At 37.6% G+C, this 21,610-nt stretch overlaps 1 protein-coding gene across 5 annotated transcripts in view; it reads left to right on the plus strand.

Annotated features, from left to right (window-relative positions):
- Positions 1-21,610, plus strand: part of EGF (epidermal growth factor) — a 114,516-nt gene that overhangs the window by 5,352 nt on the left and 87,554 nt on the right. For 4 of the 5 annotated variants that reach the window (XM_044682433.1, XM_044682432.1, XM_044682434.1 and 1 more), the window contains exons 3-6: positions 1,431-1,661; positions 3,953-4,155; positions 13,850-13,975; positions 15,247-15,369. In XM_044682433.1, the coding sequence (XP_044538368.1) occupies positions 1,431-1,661; positions 3,953-4,155; positions 13,850-13,975; positions 15,247-15,369 (683 nt within the window). Of the gene's footprint in view, positions 1-978; positions 1,662-3,952; positions 4,156-13,849; positions 13,976-15,246; positions 15,370-21,610 lie in introns of those variants that run through there. The other variant, XM_044682435.1, reaches the window with a different exon arrangement.

Genomic DNA, 21,610 nt, shown 5'->3' on the forward strand with positions numbered 1-21,610 from the left:
AGAGCACCAGATCTAGAGTCAGGAAGACCTGAATTCAAATCTGACCTTAGACACTCATTAGCTGTGTGACCCTGAAAAGTCACTTATCTCTCTTTCTGTTTACTAATTTTTACAAAATGAACTGAAAAAAGAAATGGAAAAGCATCCAGTATCTTTGCCAAGAAAACCCCAAGTGGGGTCATGGAAAGCTGGATGTGACTGAAAATGACTGAATGCATTCTAATTCTAAATCCAGCATGCTTTCCACTGTGTCCTGTTGACTCTCTTTTATTATTGTGAGTCTGATATAGTTGATGGACAAAGTTAGCATCAGGTAGGGCACGGTCTTGAATATTATTAAGATCAAGCATTTATATTTATCTAGCAAAAAATGGAATGCCACTGAAGCTTTTTTAGAAGAGACGTGATCATGGTGGTTGAATAGGAAGAATATTCTGGTATCGGTGTGAAGGATTTACTGGAAAACATTAGATTCAAGGCAGGAGTTACTAATTATAATTTATAATTATAATTATATGTTATATAATTATAATCTGTTACTAATTATAATACCGATTATTTTAGTAATCTACCTGAGAAGTGATGAATGAAAGAGTTCAGAGAAGGGGCAATGAAGGCAGAATATAGAGTGACTGGTAGGATGTGGAGGACAAGGATGAGGGAAGAGTTAAATGACTTGGAAGTGATGCACCTGAGTAACTGGGAAGGATGCTGATGCCTCTAGCAGAGATAATAAAGCTCCTTTTGCATGGTTAACCTCTCTGGGTCTTGGTTATCTGATCTATAAGATGAGGGGCTTGTTGTTCAGTCATTTTCATTCCTGTCTGACTCTCTGGGACCCCATTTGGAGTTTTCTTGGTGCTGGTGGGGTTTGTCATTTCCTTCTCCAGCTCATGTTACAGAGGCTGTAACTGTACAAGAAACTGAGGCAAACAGTGTTAAGTGACTTGGCTAGGGTCACGCAACTAGTAAATGTCTGAGGCTGGATTTGAACTTAGAAAGATGAGTCTTCCACCCTCAAGACTGGCACTCTATCTATTGTGTCACCTGATTCCCTGGGATAGAGCCTAAGATCCCTCTAAGTTTTTAGATGATAGATATTTTTAAAAAGAGGTTTTTGTTTTTTCAAAAAAGAAAGAAAAAAAGCATTTTCTTATGGAGGTTTAAGTAGCAATTATTATGGGCTGAGAAAGGAACAATAGGAATTGTACTTAAATTGCTTTCAGAAGGTTGAAGTTGCATATACAGAAAGCTTTGAGGAAGAAAGACCAGTCTGACATTTTAGCCAAATAAATCTCATGAACTGGATTTTTGCCAAGAGTAGCTCCCCCTTTTGTGTGTAGACAAATCCTAATGGTTGGTAAACCCTGGCACTGGCCATGGTATCTCTACAAATTGTTATGTTTTGATTTCTTTGATTTCCTACTTAGGTTTATATTTTGGGTGGCAGACAATACAACTGGCACCATAAACAGAGCAAATCTAAATGGGACCGATAGGAAGATTCTGATGAAGAGGTCACAAACAATTAAAATGATCTCACTGGATATCATCGCCCAGAAACTCTTTTGGATCCAGGACAGCAGTGAAGAGAGTGATCTTCATGTTGGCTCATGCGATTATGATGGTGGCTCTGTCCAACTGTTAAGTCATTTTACACAGTAAGTTTTGCATTTCGTTTAAAGGAAATAACCTAGTACTTAAATCCTACTAAAATGCATTTGTCAGGGGCATCTGGGTGGCTCAGTGGATTGAGAATCAGGCCTGGAGACCAGAAGTCCTTGGTTTGAATCTGTCCTCAGACACGTCCTAGCTGTGTGACCCTGGGCAAGTCACTTAACCCCCATTGCCTAGCCCTTACCACCTTTCTTCCTTGGAACCAATGTCCAGTATTGATTCTAAGACTGAAGGTAAGGGTTTAAAAAAATAAAAAGCATTTGTCACTTTTGAAAATATTGGAATTATTGTGCCTTTATCTGCTTTGTGCAACAAAAAGTAATTTTATTGATATCTTTTTTAAACCTTTACCTTCTTTCTTAGAATACTAAGCATTGGTTCTGAGGCAGAAGAGTGCTAAGGACTAGGCAGTTGGAGTTAAGCCCAGGGTGACACAGCTAGGATATGTCCATATCTTTTGTTTTCAGTCTCACATTCATTTCCCAATATATCTCTTTGACTTCTCCAACACAGAGAATCATTCTGTGAAAGAGAATAAAAAAAGAAAGAAAAGATAACTCAGCAAAACTAGTCAACATGCCAGTCATCTGTCTCTTACCTCTAGAGGGAAGAAAGGGAGATACATTCTCAAATCTCTCTAGTCAGCACTAAACTTTGGAACAAAATTATAATTATACAAGAGTTTAATTTTGATTTTCAAAATGGTTTCCATTTTCTGGTCCTTGCAGGAACCTGGAAAAAAAGAATTTACCCAGAAACTGGAGGTTTGAATTATTTCTTTTAATAGTGAGGGAAATTGTGAAAGTTCTGCTCTTCCCTCAACCTCTGCTCCCCATGCCTCTCAAGTAGCTTGTAGGCTTCTCCCTTCCTTTATCTAAAGATTCCCTTTATTCTGATTTTGCTTCCTATGTAATGAAACCAGAGACCAGATATGAAGGCTTGCGCCTTATATGTACAAGTCTGTAATGAGAAGGGAGAAGAGAGGAAGCCCAGAGTTCTTGGAAAGTTTTCAAAATGTAAATGAAAATAGAAGGCTAAACTTCTGTCTCAATGATAGGAATTTCCTTGAGGGCTTTGAGCAATTGTCACCTCATATAAACTTCATGTTATATCAGAGAAAGGGATGATGGGTGACTGAAGGCCTTTTGTATTGTTGTTCCATTGTGGTGATTCTATTTGGGATTTTCTTGGCAAAGATCCTGGAGTGGTTTGCCATGTCCTTCTCCAGATCATTTGACAGATGAAGAAACTAAGGCAAACAGGGTTACATGATTTGTCTAACGTCACACAGCTAGTTTGCCATTTCCTTCTCCAACTCATTTGACAGATGAGGAAACTGAGATAAATAGAGTTAAGGCACTTGCCCAGGGTCACAAGACTTTAAAGTGTTTGAAGTCAGTTTTAAAGCCACCTAGATGCCATTATATTATTTCCAGCCTAAAAGTGAGCTAATTATTCTTAAAAGGGTAAGGCTGATTAAATTTTCAGAGAGGAGAAGAGAAGAGAGGAGAGAAAAGCTCATGCCCTAAACCAGTGGTTCCCAAACTTTTTTGCCCTACCACCCCCTTTCCAGAAAAAATATTACTTAGCGCCCCTGATACATACTATCACCGCCCCCTTACAGTTATTCACCACCCCCAAATGCACCTGTGGCCATCACCACCTCCCTGGATTGCTGCAGCACCCACCAGGGGGCAGTGGTGCCCACTTTGGGAATCACTGCCCTAAACTGTCCCTCAGTGAGGAGGTGAGCAGGGCATAGGAGAGATTCAACTTTTTGACCTTTCAAAAGAGAGGAGGTTCCAAAAATGAAGCCTTAGCAGTTGGCCAACCCTACCCTCACCTAGGTGGCTTAGTGGATAGAGTGCCAGATCTGGAATTCAAATCTGGCCTCAGACACTTACCAGCTATATCATCTTCAACAAGGCACTTAACCTTGTTTGCTTCAGTTTCCTCATCTGTCAAATGGGCTGGAGAAGGAAATGGGAAACCAGTCCAGCATTTTTGCCAAGAAAAGCCCAAATGGGGTCATGAAGAGATATATTGCCTACTTCACAAGGTTTTTGTCAGAAAAGTATTTTTTAAACTGTAATGTATTTTACATGTGTGACTTGTTATTGGTATTATTACTTTCTGTGTCTGCACAGAAAAAGATTCAAAATTAATAATTTAAATCCAATAGATTTTAAAATGAAACAAAAATGAATAAAGCTATGGAAGGGAATAGCCATCTTGTCCTGCTTTTTTTACCTTTCTTTCTCCTGTTCTTTTGTAGGCACCATTATTTTGGGATGTCTCTCTTTGTTGAAGACATGTTCTATTCAGAATGGAATATGAGTTCCATTTGGAGAGCCAACAAATACACAGGGGAGAAAATGGTTAAAATGAGCCTTAAGCCATCATTTTTACCACCAACTGAAATCAAAGTAGTACACCAATTCCTGCAGCCTACAGCAAGAAATGATACTCAGGTTTCTGGTAAGTTACCTTAACACAGTTCCAAATTTTGATTCTCTTATATGATTAAAAAAAAAAGAAGGGGGCAGCTGGGTAGCTCAGTGGATTGAGAGCCATGCCTAGAGACGGGAGGTCCTAGGTTCAAATCCGGCCTCAGACACTTCCCAGCTGTGTGACCCTGGGCAAGTCACTTGACCCCCATTGCCTACCCTTACCACTCTTCCACCTATAAGTCAATACACAGAAGTTAAGGGTTCAAAATAAAAAAAAAAAGAAAAAAATCTAAAAAAAAAAAAAAAAAAGAAAAGAAAAGAACAGTAGACCTCTGAATATTGTTTTTAGCCCAGCTGAAAGTGCTTAAAATAATGTCTTTTATTCAGTTGTGTCTGGCTCTTCATGACCTTATTTGGGGTTTTCTTGGCAAAGAGACTGGAGTGGCTTGTCATTTCTTTCTCTAGCTCATTTGGCAGATGAGGAAACCGAGGCAAACAGGGTTAAGTGACTTGACCAGGGTCACACAGCTAATAAGTATCTGAGGCTGAATTTGAACCGAGGAAGATGAGTATTCATAATTCCAAGGCCAGCATTTTACCTACTGTGCCATCACATTTTTGCTTTCAAACTTTTTCTGAAAATACTTCTGCTTATCAACCTTATGAACTTGGGCAAGTCTCTAGTCTCATTTCTCTTCTGAAAAAATTAAAGTAGTTAGACTAATCCTATAATACCATCTTTTAATAACAAAATTTCTGAAGTTATATGATCCATATTATCTCCCTTCCTTCTTCTTTCCCCCTTCCCAGACCTGACAAGCAATTTGAGCTGGGTTGTACTTCTATAATCATGCAAAACATACCTATAGTACCTTCTAGATTTGGTCAATTAATTAATCAGTCATCCACTCAATTGTCCTTTATTAAGCACCTATTATGTGACAGGTACTGTCCAAGCACTGATACAAATATAAAATAGTTCCTATCTTCGAAGAGCTTACATTCTGTTAGAGATGATAAAACACACATCCAGCAGTATTTAAAATACATATTATGTAGTTTGAGTTTATGATCCTATGGATTTTACCTGAGCAACAACCCTAGGGAGAGTTGGGCCAAGGAGGAAAGGGAGAAAGAAGAAGGAGGGGAGAACATACAGAAGAGTTAGGATGGGTAACAGTAATGTTTTTCCCGTTGTGTGGCCAGATCCCACTGGAAGAAATGCAGCTTCAATCATCAGCAACCAAATATTTCAGCCCCTATTTTATGCCGGACACTGTGATGAGTCTGTAAACATACATATACAAAATCTAGTTTGTCCTTCTAGTTGTAACATGATTGGGTGGAGACATGAGAAATATGGCAGTCACTGCAACTATTGACACATGCATATACGCTCTGTCTGAAGGGTTTCTTGATCAGTGCAGACACACTCAGGAAGGAAGTCCAGAGATGTTGGCAATGGCTTCAGGAAGTCAGGATGGGCCAGACTTAGAACTGTTATATAAAACCTTGACGGGAACTTGAGCAACCCACATGGAACTTTGGTTCTGGCTAGGTTTTCAGTGTAGTGACGGTAGATAAGCTTAGAAAAAAGAATCAGATTTGGTGTCAGCTAGATAGCTCAGTGGATTGAGAGGAAAGCCTAGAGATGTTGAGGAGGTCCTAAGTTTAAATCTGGCCTCATACTTCCTCACTGTGTGGCTCTGGGCAAGTCACTTAACCCCATTGTCCAGCCCTTACCTCTCTTCTCTCTTTGAACCAATGCACAGTATTGATTCTAAGGTGGAAGGTAAGGGTTTATTTTTTTTTAAATAGTGTTTGTTGAATACCTTATTATCTAATTTTTCTGTCCTACCCCTTAATTTCAAGCTCTAAACTGTCACTTCTAACTGCTGCCACTGTTTCTACCTGTATCCCTTCCCTTTACTGATTTGTTATCTTAGTGTGGACAGAGGAACTAGATCCTCCATCCCCTCTTCCCAGCCCAAGAAATTAGAATTATGTCTACAGTAAGACTAAACAGGCCCTGAAGAAAGACTATGAGGTGACTTTGAGTTATGCAAATTAGTTTAGGGATGTGGATTTTGCTTCATCTGCTTATATCATTCAGAGGCTTTATTTGTTTACTTCCTGTCTTTCAGTTCTGTTTGCCATGGGGGATATTGCCAAAAAACTGTGAATGCTGAATAATAATGATAATAATAATAACTAGTATTTCTGTAGGGCTTTAAAGTTTACAAAACGCTTTACAAATATTATCTCATTTGATCCTTAATACAACTCCTGGGAGGTAGATGCTATTATCTACATTTTACAAAGGAGGAATGTGAGGCAGACACAGTTAAATGACTTACCCTGGGTCTCTCAGCTGGTGAATGAGTAAGGGTAGACTGGAATTCAGGTCTTCCTTGACCCTGGGTTCAATGCTCTCTTTACTGACCAACTATAGATGAATCATTACTAGAGTGCAACATGGAACTTCTTTTACTTCTTAAATCATTTTTAAGATCAAGGAAGGAAAATAGAATTTTAGACTTTGGGGAGTTGTGGAGACAAGAAGACATGGTCTAGTGGGAAGAGCCTTGGCTTTGTCAGAGAAGGTAGGTTCAAATCATGCCTCAGAAGTTGTGTGACTTTGGTAAGTCACCTAATTTCTCTGTGGCTGAGTTTTTCTTCTGTAAAATGAGGGACTTGCACTTGCCCATTAAAGTCCTTACCATTCTAGCGCCATGATTTATGAAGTTACCATAAGAGTGAGAGACTCAGCAGACACATAAACATGTGGGAGATTTTTCACTAGGTACATGGAGATGGGCACTGTCCATGCAAGAGTGTTGGGTAATGGAGGTAATGGGGAAGAATGACCAATTTGAATTCTTATCAAAGTGAGAAACTTGCCTGAACACACACACACACACACACACACACACACACACACACTATATGTGTGTATATAATATATGTAATTATTATACATACTTTCTCTCATCTTTCACTATGGGCATAGAATGAAAAGGCTTTGTTTGGGGGGCTGAGCTTTGCACAGACAAATCTGAGCTGGGGATGATTTGGTGGAGAAGAGTAGAGAGAGTGCCCTAGTGGAAAGAAGAGCATGAAAGTGAAGCTGAATGAGATCTAGGTTTGATTATGTGTGGCAAAGAGAATGTGTGCTCAGCAAATATGAGTAGTGAGTTGAGAAGAGGGCTGATAGAGGAAATTAAATTTTATGGCCTGAGTTGATGAGCTCTCAGGTGAAGGGGAGTCACTGAAGGTCTGTCTATGATTGTATTCCAAGTACTAATTGTGCCCTGTTCTGAAGCCAGAGAGATGAGCAAAAGAAGAGAAAGTTAAAAAAAAATACAACAATGAACAAAAACTTACTAAAGTGGAGAGAGCTTTGGACCTGGAAACCTAGGAAGATCTGGGTTTGAATCCTGTCTCTCAGAACCTTCTGACTTGGGTTATTAACTTAATCACTCTGAGCCTCAGTTTCTTAATTTGTAAAATGTGTAAAAAATTTTAAATTGTAAAAAAATAAAATAAAATAAGTGGATTGGATTCAATGCCTTCTAAAAGGTTCTTTCCAGCCTTAAATCTATGATTGGTTTCCCACCATGATGGTCTTCAGAGTATAAAGTAGGTCTTTACATCATCGGCATGAACTATCTGGAGGACAGTTAGTGATTATTTCCTATCTGGCCTAGTATAGTTGGCACAGATCATTGGGTAGATTGTTTTCAAATAATTGATTTCTAGAACTAAATACTTTCAGCAGCCCAATGAACTGGAAAGATTTCTAGAACTAAATACTTTCAGCAGCCCAATGAACTGGAAAGAGCACTGGACAAAGTATCAGGGAACCTGACTCATAATCTCAGTTCCATAGCTAATTAGCTCTCTGACTTTTGGCAGGAGGGCATTAGGGATGCAGTTGAAGGGCAGATAGTATAGACCATCACCACTGGTATGTGGTGAGTGTATTTGAGGATGTGAATTGTGTAAGGGTTCTAGGATCCCTCCTGCTAAGGTAGAAATTGGGTATGTCAATGTTCAAGTAGGATGAAGGAAAAGGAAAGGACCACTGGAGGGATGACTGGGGAGAAGAGTCCTCTTAAACACTTTATCCTCTAAACCCCTGGCATCCATATGGGTTTTAAATTGTCAGAATGGGGAAGAGGAGGAAATAAAGATCCCCTGTCTAAGGATCCACCCTGCCCTCCTCATAGCCCAAAGGAGTTAAGACATGTCATCGTCATTAGAACAATAAAAACAAGCATTTATGAGCATTTATCATGTGTGAAGTACTGTGCTAAGAGGTATAGATACAAAGAGAGGGAAAGTACATACACAAGTAAAAATACATAATTATCATATAATTACATATTTATAATTCATATATTTCCACATAATATGATATATTGTATAATATATAACATGTAATTATAATTTATCTCTATATCTTACACATGGTCATCGCCAGTCATCTTGACTCTTGTCTTGTCACTGGACTTTGATGACTCTGGAAGAGAGAGTGTAGCTCTGCCTCACTTCAGTCCAGCTCACTGGCAAGTCATGACCCTATGATGTCATTTGTTCTCTTTGAAAATGAAGGACAAACAAGAGCAATGATATATCTCTATATATCATATATTATGTATCTTTAGGCAAGAATCAACTTAGATTGAGAGGATAATCACCAGATCAACCTATTTGTTGAATTTTTTAGTTATATTAACTTTCAGAAATACCATCTATTAAGCTATCGAAGGATGAAAAACTGTGTCAGTTGAGAAAATATTGAGAAAATAATCATCAATATTAGGTACCCTAAAACATATACTGACAGATGAATAGTAGTGTAATTGTAAATAGACTACTTTTAGGTTTAAGAAAACCATCCACAAGAAACTTATCCCAAACCTTGCAGAATAAAGATCTTAGGAGAATCTATTCAATACAAATCCTACAAGAGGTCTTAGGTAACATCCTAAAGGCACTTGAGAAAGTTGGAGAGATTGATTTAGCTTTCTTAGCTGGGTTGAAAGATTATATCAAGAGATCAAAAACAAGAAATTCAAAGCAAGTCAAAGAAACAACAGAGATTTTAGCCAAGAAAGATTGTAACAGTAAATCAAATGAAGAAGGGCAAGAGTGTGTTAGGTCATTTTCAAGAGATAAGGATTCTTTTCTACTTTCATTTTGCAACTAAGTAGTCAAAGTATTTTGTGGTTTAAGTAAATTAGATTAAAAGGGAAGAGTGGAATCAATATGAGGAGGGACAATATGGATAGAAAAAAGATAAGAAAAAAGTTTGACTGCTAGCTGGATACCTTTCCTAAAAACTTTTAGTAACTCATTTGAAAAATCAAACTAACTTTTACCTGCAAAACTGGAAGGGATATCTTCTGTTTCTGACTAACCCCCTCTCTCCCAAAAGTCAACCAAAAGGATACCAGTAATTATTGTTCTAGATGCCTCCTTTTCCTCTATATAAACATTATATGAGAATGGACTTCACACTGATCAAGGTCACCCTTGCTGAGGGTAGTCTTTTTCACATGATATTGAATGATAGATAAAATCATTACAATGAGTTCATCCAGTAGAACACATGCATACAAACGTGTCTTGGATGGATAATACAACATTGGTCACAGAATTAAATAGGAGGGGAGACGATGACTGCATCATCTTTAGGAAGTTTTAAATTTAGAAACTTCTAGAGTTCATTCCTGGAAGTCATAGTCTTTCTTCCAACCAGGGCATTTGTTCTAACATTATGTCTCTCTTGACCCTCTTTGCTATATACCAAACCCACTTCCCTGGACATCAACTGAATTATGCTTAAAAACAATTTCCTACAGGACCACCCGACTCAGACCTCAACTGCTCAGGCTTGGCCAGGACTGGTTGGGTCCTGGCAGAAATTATTGCCTGCCTGCCTTACTGCCTTTCCTCCTTTTATCATTTCAATCAGCATGCATTTATTAAGTCCCTTTCATGTGTCAGGAGCTGTGCTTGGCACTGGGCATAATAAAGACAAAAGTGAAACACTGGAAGAGCTCACTTTGCCATATGTTAGCCTATTTATATAATTGAGGAACAATAATATTGTCAATATTAAAAGTGGGGGGGAACAGAAGAATATGGAAAATCACGCAAGATGCCACCTGTGAGTTTCTCTCTCTCTTTGAAAAAACCCAAATCAAACCAAACCAGAAACAGATCTCAAGGTGTTTGGTATTTAATTCTGTGACTAGGTTAATACATGAAAGAAAAAATATTGGACAATTTTGGCGTGATAAGTTTGGTTAATTCAGAGAATCCAGTCACACATTTGTTTAATTCAAAAGTCAGAGCCGATTTGACTCCTTTACCTGAAATATGCCTCTAACACAAGAAATACTTAGGAATTAAGGGATAAGACATATGGCTACAGTATTTCTTAAGTCTTAAAGATGATGTCTTTAAAGTAGTAGCCCTAAGGAAATGAAATATATGGCATAATCATTCCTACTATTTATATGGTGTTTGAGAAATGACATTCTTCATTTTGTGGCTTTTTGTGGACTGCTGGTTATTTCTTGATAATATATTGTACTAGTAGGGTAGGGATTGCAAGGGGCATCTAGGTGGTGCAGTGGATAGAGTGCTGGGCCTGGAATCAGGAAGATTCTTGAGTTCAAATCTGACCTCAGATACTAAATAGCTGTGTGACCCTGGGCAAGTCACTTAACCCAGTTTGCCTCGGTTTCCTCATTTGTAAAATGAGCTAGAGAAAGCAATGGCAAACCACTCCATTATCTCTGCCATGAAAACCCCAAATGGGGTCCCAAAGAGTCAGACATGAACAACAACAAAAAGGGACGGTAAGGGCCATGGCTTTAGAATTGGAATATCTAGGTTCCAATCCTGTTTCTATAATTTATGACATGTAACTTGGTCAAGTTATTTAAATTCCTTAGCTTCAGTATCCTTATTTCATAGCCTTGACCTTATGGTTGATCAGTTCAATAATTCACTCTCCTCTACTTTTGAATACCTTATGGCTCTGTTCTGTTGTTGCTTCTGCCTTGCCAAACTTATCCCTGGGTTACCACTACCATCAATCTTTTCCATTCTTCAAGCTACTAAATGTTGCTACAGAAAGTCTATATGCCTCTCACAAATTTGTTAACTGAGCCCTTCTTGCTGTTGCATAGAAATTCTTTTATTCTTCTCTAATTGATCCTCTCTATACATCCTTCACAGTGATTATTCCAAGCTGGTTCCCCCAACACCCCAGCCCCATATCTCTTGTACTACTCCCTTTCCCCTCTCACTTGCACAAAGACGTGGCCTTCTACCTTACTGAGAAAATGGAATTTATCTATTGTGAGCTCCTTTCTCTTTCTAATTCTTCACTTCAAATCACCTTATTGCCATTCTCTGTTCTCTCTTTTTTGCTCTCATTTCTTCTTCTTTTTTTAAAACCCTTATCTCCCATCTTAGAATCAATATTGTGTGTTGGTTTCAAGGCAGAAGAGAGGTCAGGGCTAGGCAATGGAGGTTAAGTGACTTGCCCAGGGTCATACAGTTAGGAAGTATCTGAGGTCAGATTTGAACCCAGGACCTCCCATCTCTGAGCCTGGCTCTCAATCCCCTGAGCTACCAAGCTGCCCCTCAACCAGATGACTTTTTAAAGAATCTGCATGTCTAAAAATCATGCATAGTCCCAATCTCTCTCCTGAACCCTACCCTATGCTGCCAATCATATGCTGGACACTCTGTTTTGATGTCTCTTTGACATTCTGAACTCAGCATGTTTAAAATAGAATTAATTACCTTGCTCTTAAAGTCACTTCTCTTCTCCAAACTTTCCTATTTCTGTTGTGGTTGCTGTTGTTATTCCAGCCACCTAGCTAGCAACTAAGAATCACTCTTGACTTTCCTTCTCCTCATTTCTCCCATCTAGTCACTCTTGAAATAGATGAATATATCTCCTTAATATCTCCCGTATCTGTCTCCTTCTTTCTACTCACATAGCCACCATCTTAGTTGAGGTCCTCATCTTCTCTTGCCTGGTCTCTCTACTGGTTCTCCTCTCTGGAGTCCATCTTCCACATAGCCCCATCATGGTTGATCATTAGCTACAGATCTGACCATACTACTCTCATGGTCAAAAATCTCCAGGGTCTCTATATTGCCTTTATGGTAAGTCATAATCTCTAGCCCAGAAAGTTCTCCAAAATTTGACTTCCATATGACTTTCCATTCTTAGTTCCTATTAGTCTCCTTCACACAAGTTGTCTATTTTTCTCAATCCTGGAATTAACATATTTACTTATCTCTATTACATTATTCTAAGAGAAAATAAACTACTAAAGGAGGGACTTACATTTTTGTCTTAGTAAGGTAACTACCATAATGCCTTGCATATAAAAACAGTTTAATAAAGTTTGTTGAATGAACTGTATTTCTTCATTCATAATCAGCAGCTAACAGGATGAATCAATGAGTTCTTCTTGTTCTAGAATCTCTGATCCTTTGTTGTCTTCTATTGATGTCTATTTTTTTCCTGACCTAGATGACCTCTCCATTTTCTCTCCAGCTTTTGTTCTCTATCCCATTCACATTTTCTCTTAGCTCTTCATTTTTTTAAAAAAAAAAACCACACTTTTTTAATTAACAAGAATTTATTTTTCTCTCCCTCCAACCTCCCCCAAACTAAAAAAATTCAAATCAAACGAAGTTCCCTGGAATAATTCTGTGTAGTCAGGCAAAACAAATTGCCCAGTTGTTCATGGCCAAAAATGCCTGTCTCATTCTGTATCTTGAGCCCATCATCTCTGTCAGGAAGTGGTTAGCAGGCTTCATCACTGGTCCTCTGGAGATGTGGTTGGTCTCTGTGTCGATCAGAGTTCTCACATTATTTCAAAGTCTTTGCTTGTTTTTATAAAGTTGTTATTGCATAAAGTGTTCTCCTGGTTCTTCTCACTTCACTCTGCTTTAGCTCATATAAATCTTCCCTCTATCATATTTTCTTTATATTATAGGTATTTTTGTATATAGTATTTAATTAAATTGGGTAATTTTAGATGGGAGGAACACAGGGACTCTCATTTTTTCAGCTTTGTACCCCCCCCCAGGCACCAGGATCTTGTTGTTAAATCTATTAAATTGAGCTTCTTCATAGATTAAATATTAATGGTATAGACAGGACATTTGCTTTTGTGCCCAATTTTGTGATGTTTTGTAGAAACTTCGCTGGCCTTGGAGTCAGAAGAGAAACATTGTCTAATCTTCCTTCTGCTATTTATTGTGTGATGATGACTTCTCTAAGCCTCAGTTTCCCTATATGTAAAATGGGGTGATTATAAAAGCATCTACATTATAAGGATATTGTAAGGGTTAAATGAGATAATTTTGTAAAAAGGGCTTTGTAAACCCAAGATATATAAATAAATAAATATTTAAATGTCTTAAAAACAATCAAACAAATGAAATCAGGTACACCGAGCTCCCTGCCCTTCTGAAAACTACATAAAAAGAATTCTCTTGGAGAAGCAAATAGACTAGAACTCAGGAATCCAGGATATTGCAGAGGTGTGCCAATGTTTGGGAAGGCAGTGCTTCTACTGACGTCAGTGCGAGGTTCGCCTCTGAGGACTATGAAGGGATCCAGGATGAAGTGTGTCAGAACTCATCTCCATCCTAAATAAATTGTCCTTCTCTTTTAGAGCAAGCATCATGCAGCTTCAAGAAAGACGACTGCAGGATCAGTGTGTGTGGGCAGGACCCTAAATCCCATCGATGCAAATGTGCAGAAGGTTACACATTAAGCCAAGATGGGAGGTATTGTGAAGGTAATGAGTGCACTGAATCTCTGTCTGAGACAGGGTAAACCAGTTTGGTTGGATTGGTTTTCCCTTATTCAGAGATCATCAAAGAACCTCTAACTTGAGACCAACCTAAAAATCCAATGTAAGTTTGGGCTTGTAAAAGCAATTACATTATGTCTCTGCTATTTTCATAGATTGACTCCATTGTCTATAGAGATTTGGAATCAGGGAGACTTGAATTCATATCCTGATCCAGACACTTACTAGCTGTCTGATGCTAGGCAAGCTACCTAAACTTGCCTCAATTTTCTCATCTGGAAAATGGGAATAATAAAAACACCTACCTCAGAGGATGTCATGAGGATCAAATCAAATGAGATATTTGTAAGGCATTTTGCAAACCTTAAAGGAGCCCATTTAAATGTTAGCTATTATTATTTCTATGACCCTGAAATTTACATGACTTGTTTTTAGTCTAAAAGCACAGAGAGGTCTTATGGGCACTTCTGGGCATAGCCATGGGCTTTTTAGAGCTGACTCTGATCTTTGAGTTCCAGCATTCAAGCTGATAGATGGTAGCAATGTATCTTGGAGTTTGCAGTTGATTTACAGAGGGAGACAGTCTAGTGGTTGTTTGGGTCTCAAGATGTGTACTCTCAGAAGGATACCCAATAAGTAAGAGGGTCTTCCAAGGGAAACCCAGACCAGGCCCCTTAATTCTTGACACAGAAGAGAGTGAGATGGGTGAGGAATAGAAACACACAAGATTTTGGGGTATCAAAGCAAGCCAAACAAAGTAAAGATTATGTGACAATGACACAGTAAATGGGAGTGATCATGGGAGGAAGTTGTGAATCCCTGTGATGTGGTGCTCAGGTCCATAGGATGAGTGGTGAAAGGGTTACTCTGGGGACATCCTATATTATATAAGAGCAAAGATTCCTAGACTTTCTCATTTCGTGGAGGCAAACCACTGAAAACCCAGCCAAGGAAATGATCTTAGATCTTACGTCAAACTTTATCTTGGTGAAATTTGTCACCTCTTTCCAAGAGGGATCATGATAATTAACTTAACAGTTGAAAGGAAAGAATATGAATGAATATGCAATATTTCCATAGTTTGGAGATTTGCAGCAGAAGCTCTGTCTTTCCCGTGGAAAATTACAGCACCAAAATGCAAATTACTAAATTAATTTCATAATAATGATTTATTCATATATTTACAAAGATTATTAAAGTGATTATAAAGTATAAAATGCAATGTTTATTTCATTAAAAACATTTTTTTTTGTCAGATGTCAATGAATGTGCATTTTGGAATCATGGATGTACTCTTGGGTGTGAAAACATCCCTGGATCTTATTACTGCACTTGTCCCAAAGGGTTTGTCCTGCTTTCTGATGGGAAAAGATGTCATGGTGAGCCACAGCAAATCCCATTCATTTTATTGTTCTGTCATCATGTGCTTCTAAAGACAATTGTGACATCTGTGTGATGATTGTGACCAGTGTGAGACTAGCAGCCTTTTCCATGTTATTGTATGGTCAGGACAAATTGTTTTTTTACCTCTTCCTAGGAACTTGATGGTAGCTTTGTGTTGCCCCCTTTTATAGATTTCAAATTACCTACACACATATCTAACCCTCCCAGTTAGACTACAAGTTCCTTATTTAAGTATGGGATTTGTGGTTTATTTATCTTAGTGTGTCCCTGGGGGCCCAACCTAGGACATCACACACAGTTATGTGCTTAATAAACATTAGTTAAATAAATGTGGTTATTATCTAAAGACATGGTTATTTGTAGTTCTCATTTAGTCCAATTTTTCCCCCAAAATTGATTTCCTAACCAGAATTGGGGTGGTGAAAAGAGCCTTGAGTTTAGAGACCAGATAAAATTGGTTTTAAAACCTGCCTCCACAGCTGGATGGCTTAGTGGATTGAGAGCCAGGCCTAGAGATGGGAGGTCCTGGGTTCAAATCTGGCCTCCAGACACTTCCTAGCTGTGTGACCCTGGGAAAGTCACTTGACCCCCATTGCCTAGCCCTTACCACTCTTCTGTCTTAGAACCAATACACAGTATTGATTCTAAGATGGAAGGTAAGGGTTAAAAACAAAAACAAAAACCTGCTTTCAATCTTCTGGGCAGCTAGGTGGCACTGTAGATAGAGAGCTGAACCTGGAGTGAGGAAGACCTAAGTTCAAATCCAGCCTCAGGTACTCACTAGCTTTTTGACTCTGAGCAAGTCACTTAGCCCTGTTTTCCTCAGTTTTCTCATGTGTAAAATAAACCAGAGAAGGAAATAGCAAACCACTCTAATACCTTTGCCAAGAAAACCCCAAATGGGGTTACTAGGAGGTGGGCATGACTGAAATGACAAAACAACCAGCTTTTCCTAGATAGGTGATCATGGACAAATCATTGGATCACAAATCTGGAGTTAGAAGGGAACTCAGGAATCAGTTTCCTCATTTTAAAAGTGGGGAAACTGAGACACAGAGAGATTAAAATGATTTGTCTAAGATGGCATGGGGGGGTGGGGGTGGGACAGAGCTAAGATTCAAATGATGTTCTCTAACTTCAAAGCCACTGTGTTTTCCCATTGTTCTCCATGTTACTTATTCTCTAGCCCTCAGTTCCCTCACCTTTGAGATGGGGATAATAATAACTTTCAGGCATGTAAATAAACTGGCTCATAGTGACACAGGTATGTTGACTTGCTCAAGGACACCTTTCAGAAAAATTTTAAAGCATTTCATAGGCTCATAGATTAAAGACTGGAGGGACAGCAAACCAACTCCCTCATTTTATAAATGAAATGAAGCCAAGGCTGAGATAGGTAAATGACAGCTTGTTTGTTTTTGGAGGAGGATTTGAACCTTTATTCCAAGTCTAGCTCTCTATTCACTGATCCATGTTGTCTTTTCAATTCATACAAATCCAATAAGTATTAATAATAATCCGAAAATCCAATAAGCATTCATTATATGCAAGGCATGAGGGCATATAAGAACAAAACAGAAACTAGTCCCTGCCTTCAAGGAACTTATATTTTGTTCTTGTTGTTAAGTTGTTTCCAGACATGTCTGACTCTTCATGAGCACATTTTGGGTTTTCTTGGCAAAGATACTAGAGTGACTTTTCCATTTCCTTTTCCAGTTCATTCTACAGATGAGGAACCTGAGGCAGACTTAAGTGACTTGCCCAGGATCACAGAGTCTGTCAACATTATTTTAGTTAATCCCATTTCTGATTTTCCCAGGTGTTGAAATAAAGAATCAATTCAATAAATTGACTATGAATCAGTCTTGTCTAGTTCCTAGAAACTGGAAAACTGCATTTGAGTATTCTATTTTTCTCTTCTGTTAATCTGAACAATTTGTATTTCTTCAAATATTCATCTCTTTCACTTGGATTATCAGATTTATTGGCATATAATTGGGCAAAATAACTCCTAATAATTGCTTTAGTTTCCTCTTCAATCGGTTGTAATTTTACCCTTTTAAATGTTTAATACTGCTACTTTGATTTCCTTTTTTTTAACAAGTTAATTCATGATTTATCTACTTTATTGGTTTTCTTCATAAAACCAACTCATCTTATTTATTAGTTCAATGGCTTTTATACTTTCAATTTTATTAATCTCTCCTTTGATTTTGAGGATTTAATTAAACTAAGGTAAGTTAAATTCATTTAATTAATTGGGTTTTTAAATTTTGTTCTTTTTATAGTTCTTTTTTAATTGCATACCCAATTCATTGATCTGTTCTTTCTCTATTTGAGTGATGTAAGCATTTAGGACTGTCTCTTTTCTTATGTACTTCTTGCTTGAGGTTCATTGTTATCTTAGCTCCCATTATAGTAGCTGCTTTGGTACTTCTATGAAAATAAGCTGCTGAAGGAGCTTCGTTCAGTGATAGCTTTCACTTCCATATGTCTTTTTGATGAAATGTTATTTTTTTTCAGTTAACAAACATCTATTTTTATATTACCTGCTTTCTTGGGGAGGGGAGTGTGGGTAGAAGAAGGGAGGGAGATAGCATGCATTGCAAAACATCAGAAAATGAAGATTAAAAATTGTATCACCATGCAACCTAGAAAAAATAAAAATTTAAAATTTAAAAAAAAGAAAGAAGGAAGGAAGGAGACAAGTATTTACTATGTACCTCCTATGTGCCAGGCATTGTGCTGAGTGCTTTACAGATAGTGTCTCATTTTATCTTCACAGCAACCCTGGGACATAGGTGCTATTATTATCCCCATTTTAGGATTAAGTAGACTGAGGCAGACAGCTAGGGTCATATAGCCAGTAAGTGTTTGAGGCTGAATTTGGACTCAGATCTTTCTGATTCCAGACCCAGCACATTATCTCCTGTACTGTGTAGCTGCAATTGTTGTTTGGTTTTATCAGATATTTCCAGCTCTTTGTGACTCCATTTGGAGTTTTCTTGGCAAAGAAACTGGAGTGGTTTGCCATTTCCTTTTGCAGCTCATTTGACAGATGAGGAAACTGAGGCAATCAGAATAAAACGACTTGTCTAAGATCCCACAACTAGTAAGTGTCCAAGGCCAGATTTGAACTCAGAAAGAGCAATCTTCTTGACTCCAGGTCCAAAATACGTAGCTGCCCTCTGTAGCTGTAAACCACAATCAAAAGCATGCAATTTTATTCTGACATATGACAGATCCCTGACTATTTCTCTAGTTGTATAAAAATTATTTCTCAGGACTGGACAAACACTATACTTGGGAGTGTAACTCACCATGCCATTATGGGACAGGAAAGGAATTAGACCTATTTAGTATAGCTTTAGTATAGGGAACCTCCTTGATGAGTAAACTTTTTGTAGATAAATAGATACTCTGCAATTTCTATCGTTCTTGGAGTTGTCTAGAGTGTTAAGCAGTTGTGACTTGTCAAGGGTCAGACAGTCAATATGTGTCATAGATGGAACTAGAACCCGTGACTTCCTGATTTGGAGGCCAGTTTTCTCTTCTCTTTGCCTTTTGTTCCACAGTGAATAGAAGGTAAATCCTTCTCAGTGCGGCAAAACCTAATCTAAAAGTGGTCAGAGTTCAGTTTTGCTAATGATTTCAGACACTGTGGGGAGGTCTAAAGGCAGGAATTTGCTGATAAATGATTAACAACCAGGAAAAAATGTTCACACAACACACTTTGAAGTTAAACACACATTATCAGCATGCACTCCACCATATTCTCAAGTCTGGACAATCAACAAACCAATCAATTGAGCCTTGATTTGTAGTTTTTGCAAACTTCTAAGGTGAAATGCTCATACTGAAAATTTGACAATTGGTTTTAATGAATTAGTTTGAGCTGGCTCTAGTATTCCCCTGTGTTTGTAATAAAATCACATGATAAAGATCATCCAGAGGCCAGCTAGCTTAACCGAGATCCTTATGGAATTGTCACTATAACATACCTTCAAGTATTCATGCTCTGTTTGATGACCATCTTGGGAAGGACTCTACCATTTTTCAATGCAATCCCCACATTTTCGGACAACTCTCGCCATTAAAGAAAAATTTCCCTGACATTAAGCCTTGATTGGCCTTTTTCACAACTTCCACATACTTCTCCAAGTTCTGCCTTCTGATGCCAAACAGAACAAGTCGAGCCCTTTTTACATGTGATAGTCCTTTGGATCCTGGACCAAAACTGCCACATCCCCTTGAATCTTCTCTTCTCCATGCAAAATATTCTTAATTCCTTCATCTAATCCTCATATGGCATGGACTTAAGTGCCTTCACCATTTCTGGTGACCCTCCTTTGGACATTCTCCAGATTATTGATTTCTTTCAACTTTGACCCCCCAGAATGACATCCAGTATTCCAGAGGAAGTCTGCCAAGGACAAAGTATAGAAGGACCTTCTTTTTCCTGGGAGGTAGTCTTCTCTTACTGTAGCCCCCAAATCATGCTTGCTTTTTTGTCTTTGTTTTTGCCATTTCATCTCACTGCTGACTCATATTGAACTTCCAGCCTCTAAACCACTTACATCTTTTTTTAGACAAAGTGTTGTCTAATCATTGATTCTACTGTCTTATAAAGTCGATATTTTGAAACCAAGTATAAGACTTTAGATTTGTCCCTATTGAATTTCATCTTATTGGATTTCATTCATAGTCCAGGTCTTTTTGGATTTGACTCTGCATTCCAGTGTATTAAGCCCACTCCTCAAAGATCAACATCATCTACCAAGTTGATGAATCTGTCAATTATGCCTTTCTCTGAGTTACTGATAACGCCAGTAGATGGCACACTGTATGAATACAGACCCACTGAATACTCCACTGGACAATTAATGATTCTGTGTACTTTTTGAGGATGACCTGACTACCTGTATGACTCTGGCCAAGTCACTTAACTCTATTGGCCTCAATTTCTTTATCTATAAAAGGAAAAGGAAAACCACACCAATATCTTCTAAGAAAATCCCAAATGGAGTTATTAAGAATCATATATAACTGAATAACAACATTTGAATCCAACCATCCAAACAGTCCTGAATCAACCTTTTATTATTACATTAGATAATAACTATATTTTATTTTATATTAGATATAGATATTAGTATATAATTATAGGTTATATGTAATATATAGATAGATAACCACATGTTATATCTACATAATTATATATCATATTATATCATTGTTATTAGATATTATAAATTATTCTATTAGACAAGTATATTATATTAGATAATTATATGTTATACAATACAGAGATATTATGTAGTTATATAATTAATGTACTATATAATATATTGGTGTAATAATTAATATATAAAAAGCAAAAATATAGTCATATGATATAGATATAGATGTTATATGTATATAATTATATATAATATATATTAGGTAATAATAAAAGTTGGTAGATTCAGGACTGTTTGGATGTTTGGACTCAAATGTTATTCAGTCATATATCTCTCTATCTCTCCATCTTTTCCGTAAAAATAAATAAAATATAATTAAATTTTAAATTAAATTTAAATTAAAATTCAAAAATTAAAATAATTTGCTAGAATCTAGGAGAGATCTTGATGATATTTCTTGTGCCTTTCCATTATTATAATGCCTGGCATACACTAAGTATTTAACAAATGGTTATCGAATGACTCACCTTTCCTATAACTTATGAACTATAGATATCATGAACCTGTGCTCTCTTCTGGTCTAAAGAAATATTGCATTCTGGGAATGCCCAATTGGTTGGGTTGTTTAGTTGCTGATTTAGGAGAGTTCTGGCCAACATCTTGTCAGTGATGAGTAGCAAAGAGATGACAGAATGGACTTGTGCTACTTAGCTCTCTATGTTGGAGAAATAAATCAGGTGGCTTCTTAGAACTTTGTTTCTTCATCAATACTAGAAGGGAGTTGGATTTAGACACTCTAAAGGTTATTCCAGGTTTTACAATCTGTGACTGTGTTCTCATTTGGGTTGCCTTCCTTCCCAACTATGAAAACAATTGTCAGAATATTGTGGACTTTCCTCAATAGTTAGTTTCTTTTTAAAGATCTAGGAAGGGATGTCATTAGTTCTGATGATTTATCAGACTACATAGTTAGAACTCTGACCTAGAGCTGTAAGCTCTTCAGAACTTTGGGTAAAGGGCAAACTTGGCACCTTGC

This window comes from Gracilinanus agilis, chromosome 6, assembly GCF_016433145.1.
Source record: "Gracilinanus agilis isolate LMUSP501 chromosome 6, AgileGrace, whole genome shotgun sequence".
In the NCBI taxonomy this organism is placed as follows: domain Eukaryota; kingdom Metazoa; phylum Chordata; class Mammalia; order Didelphimorphia; family Didelphidae; genus Gracilinanus; species Gracilinanus agilis.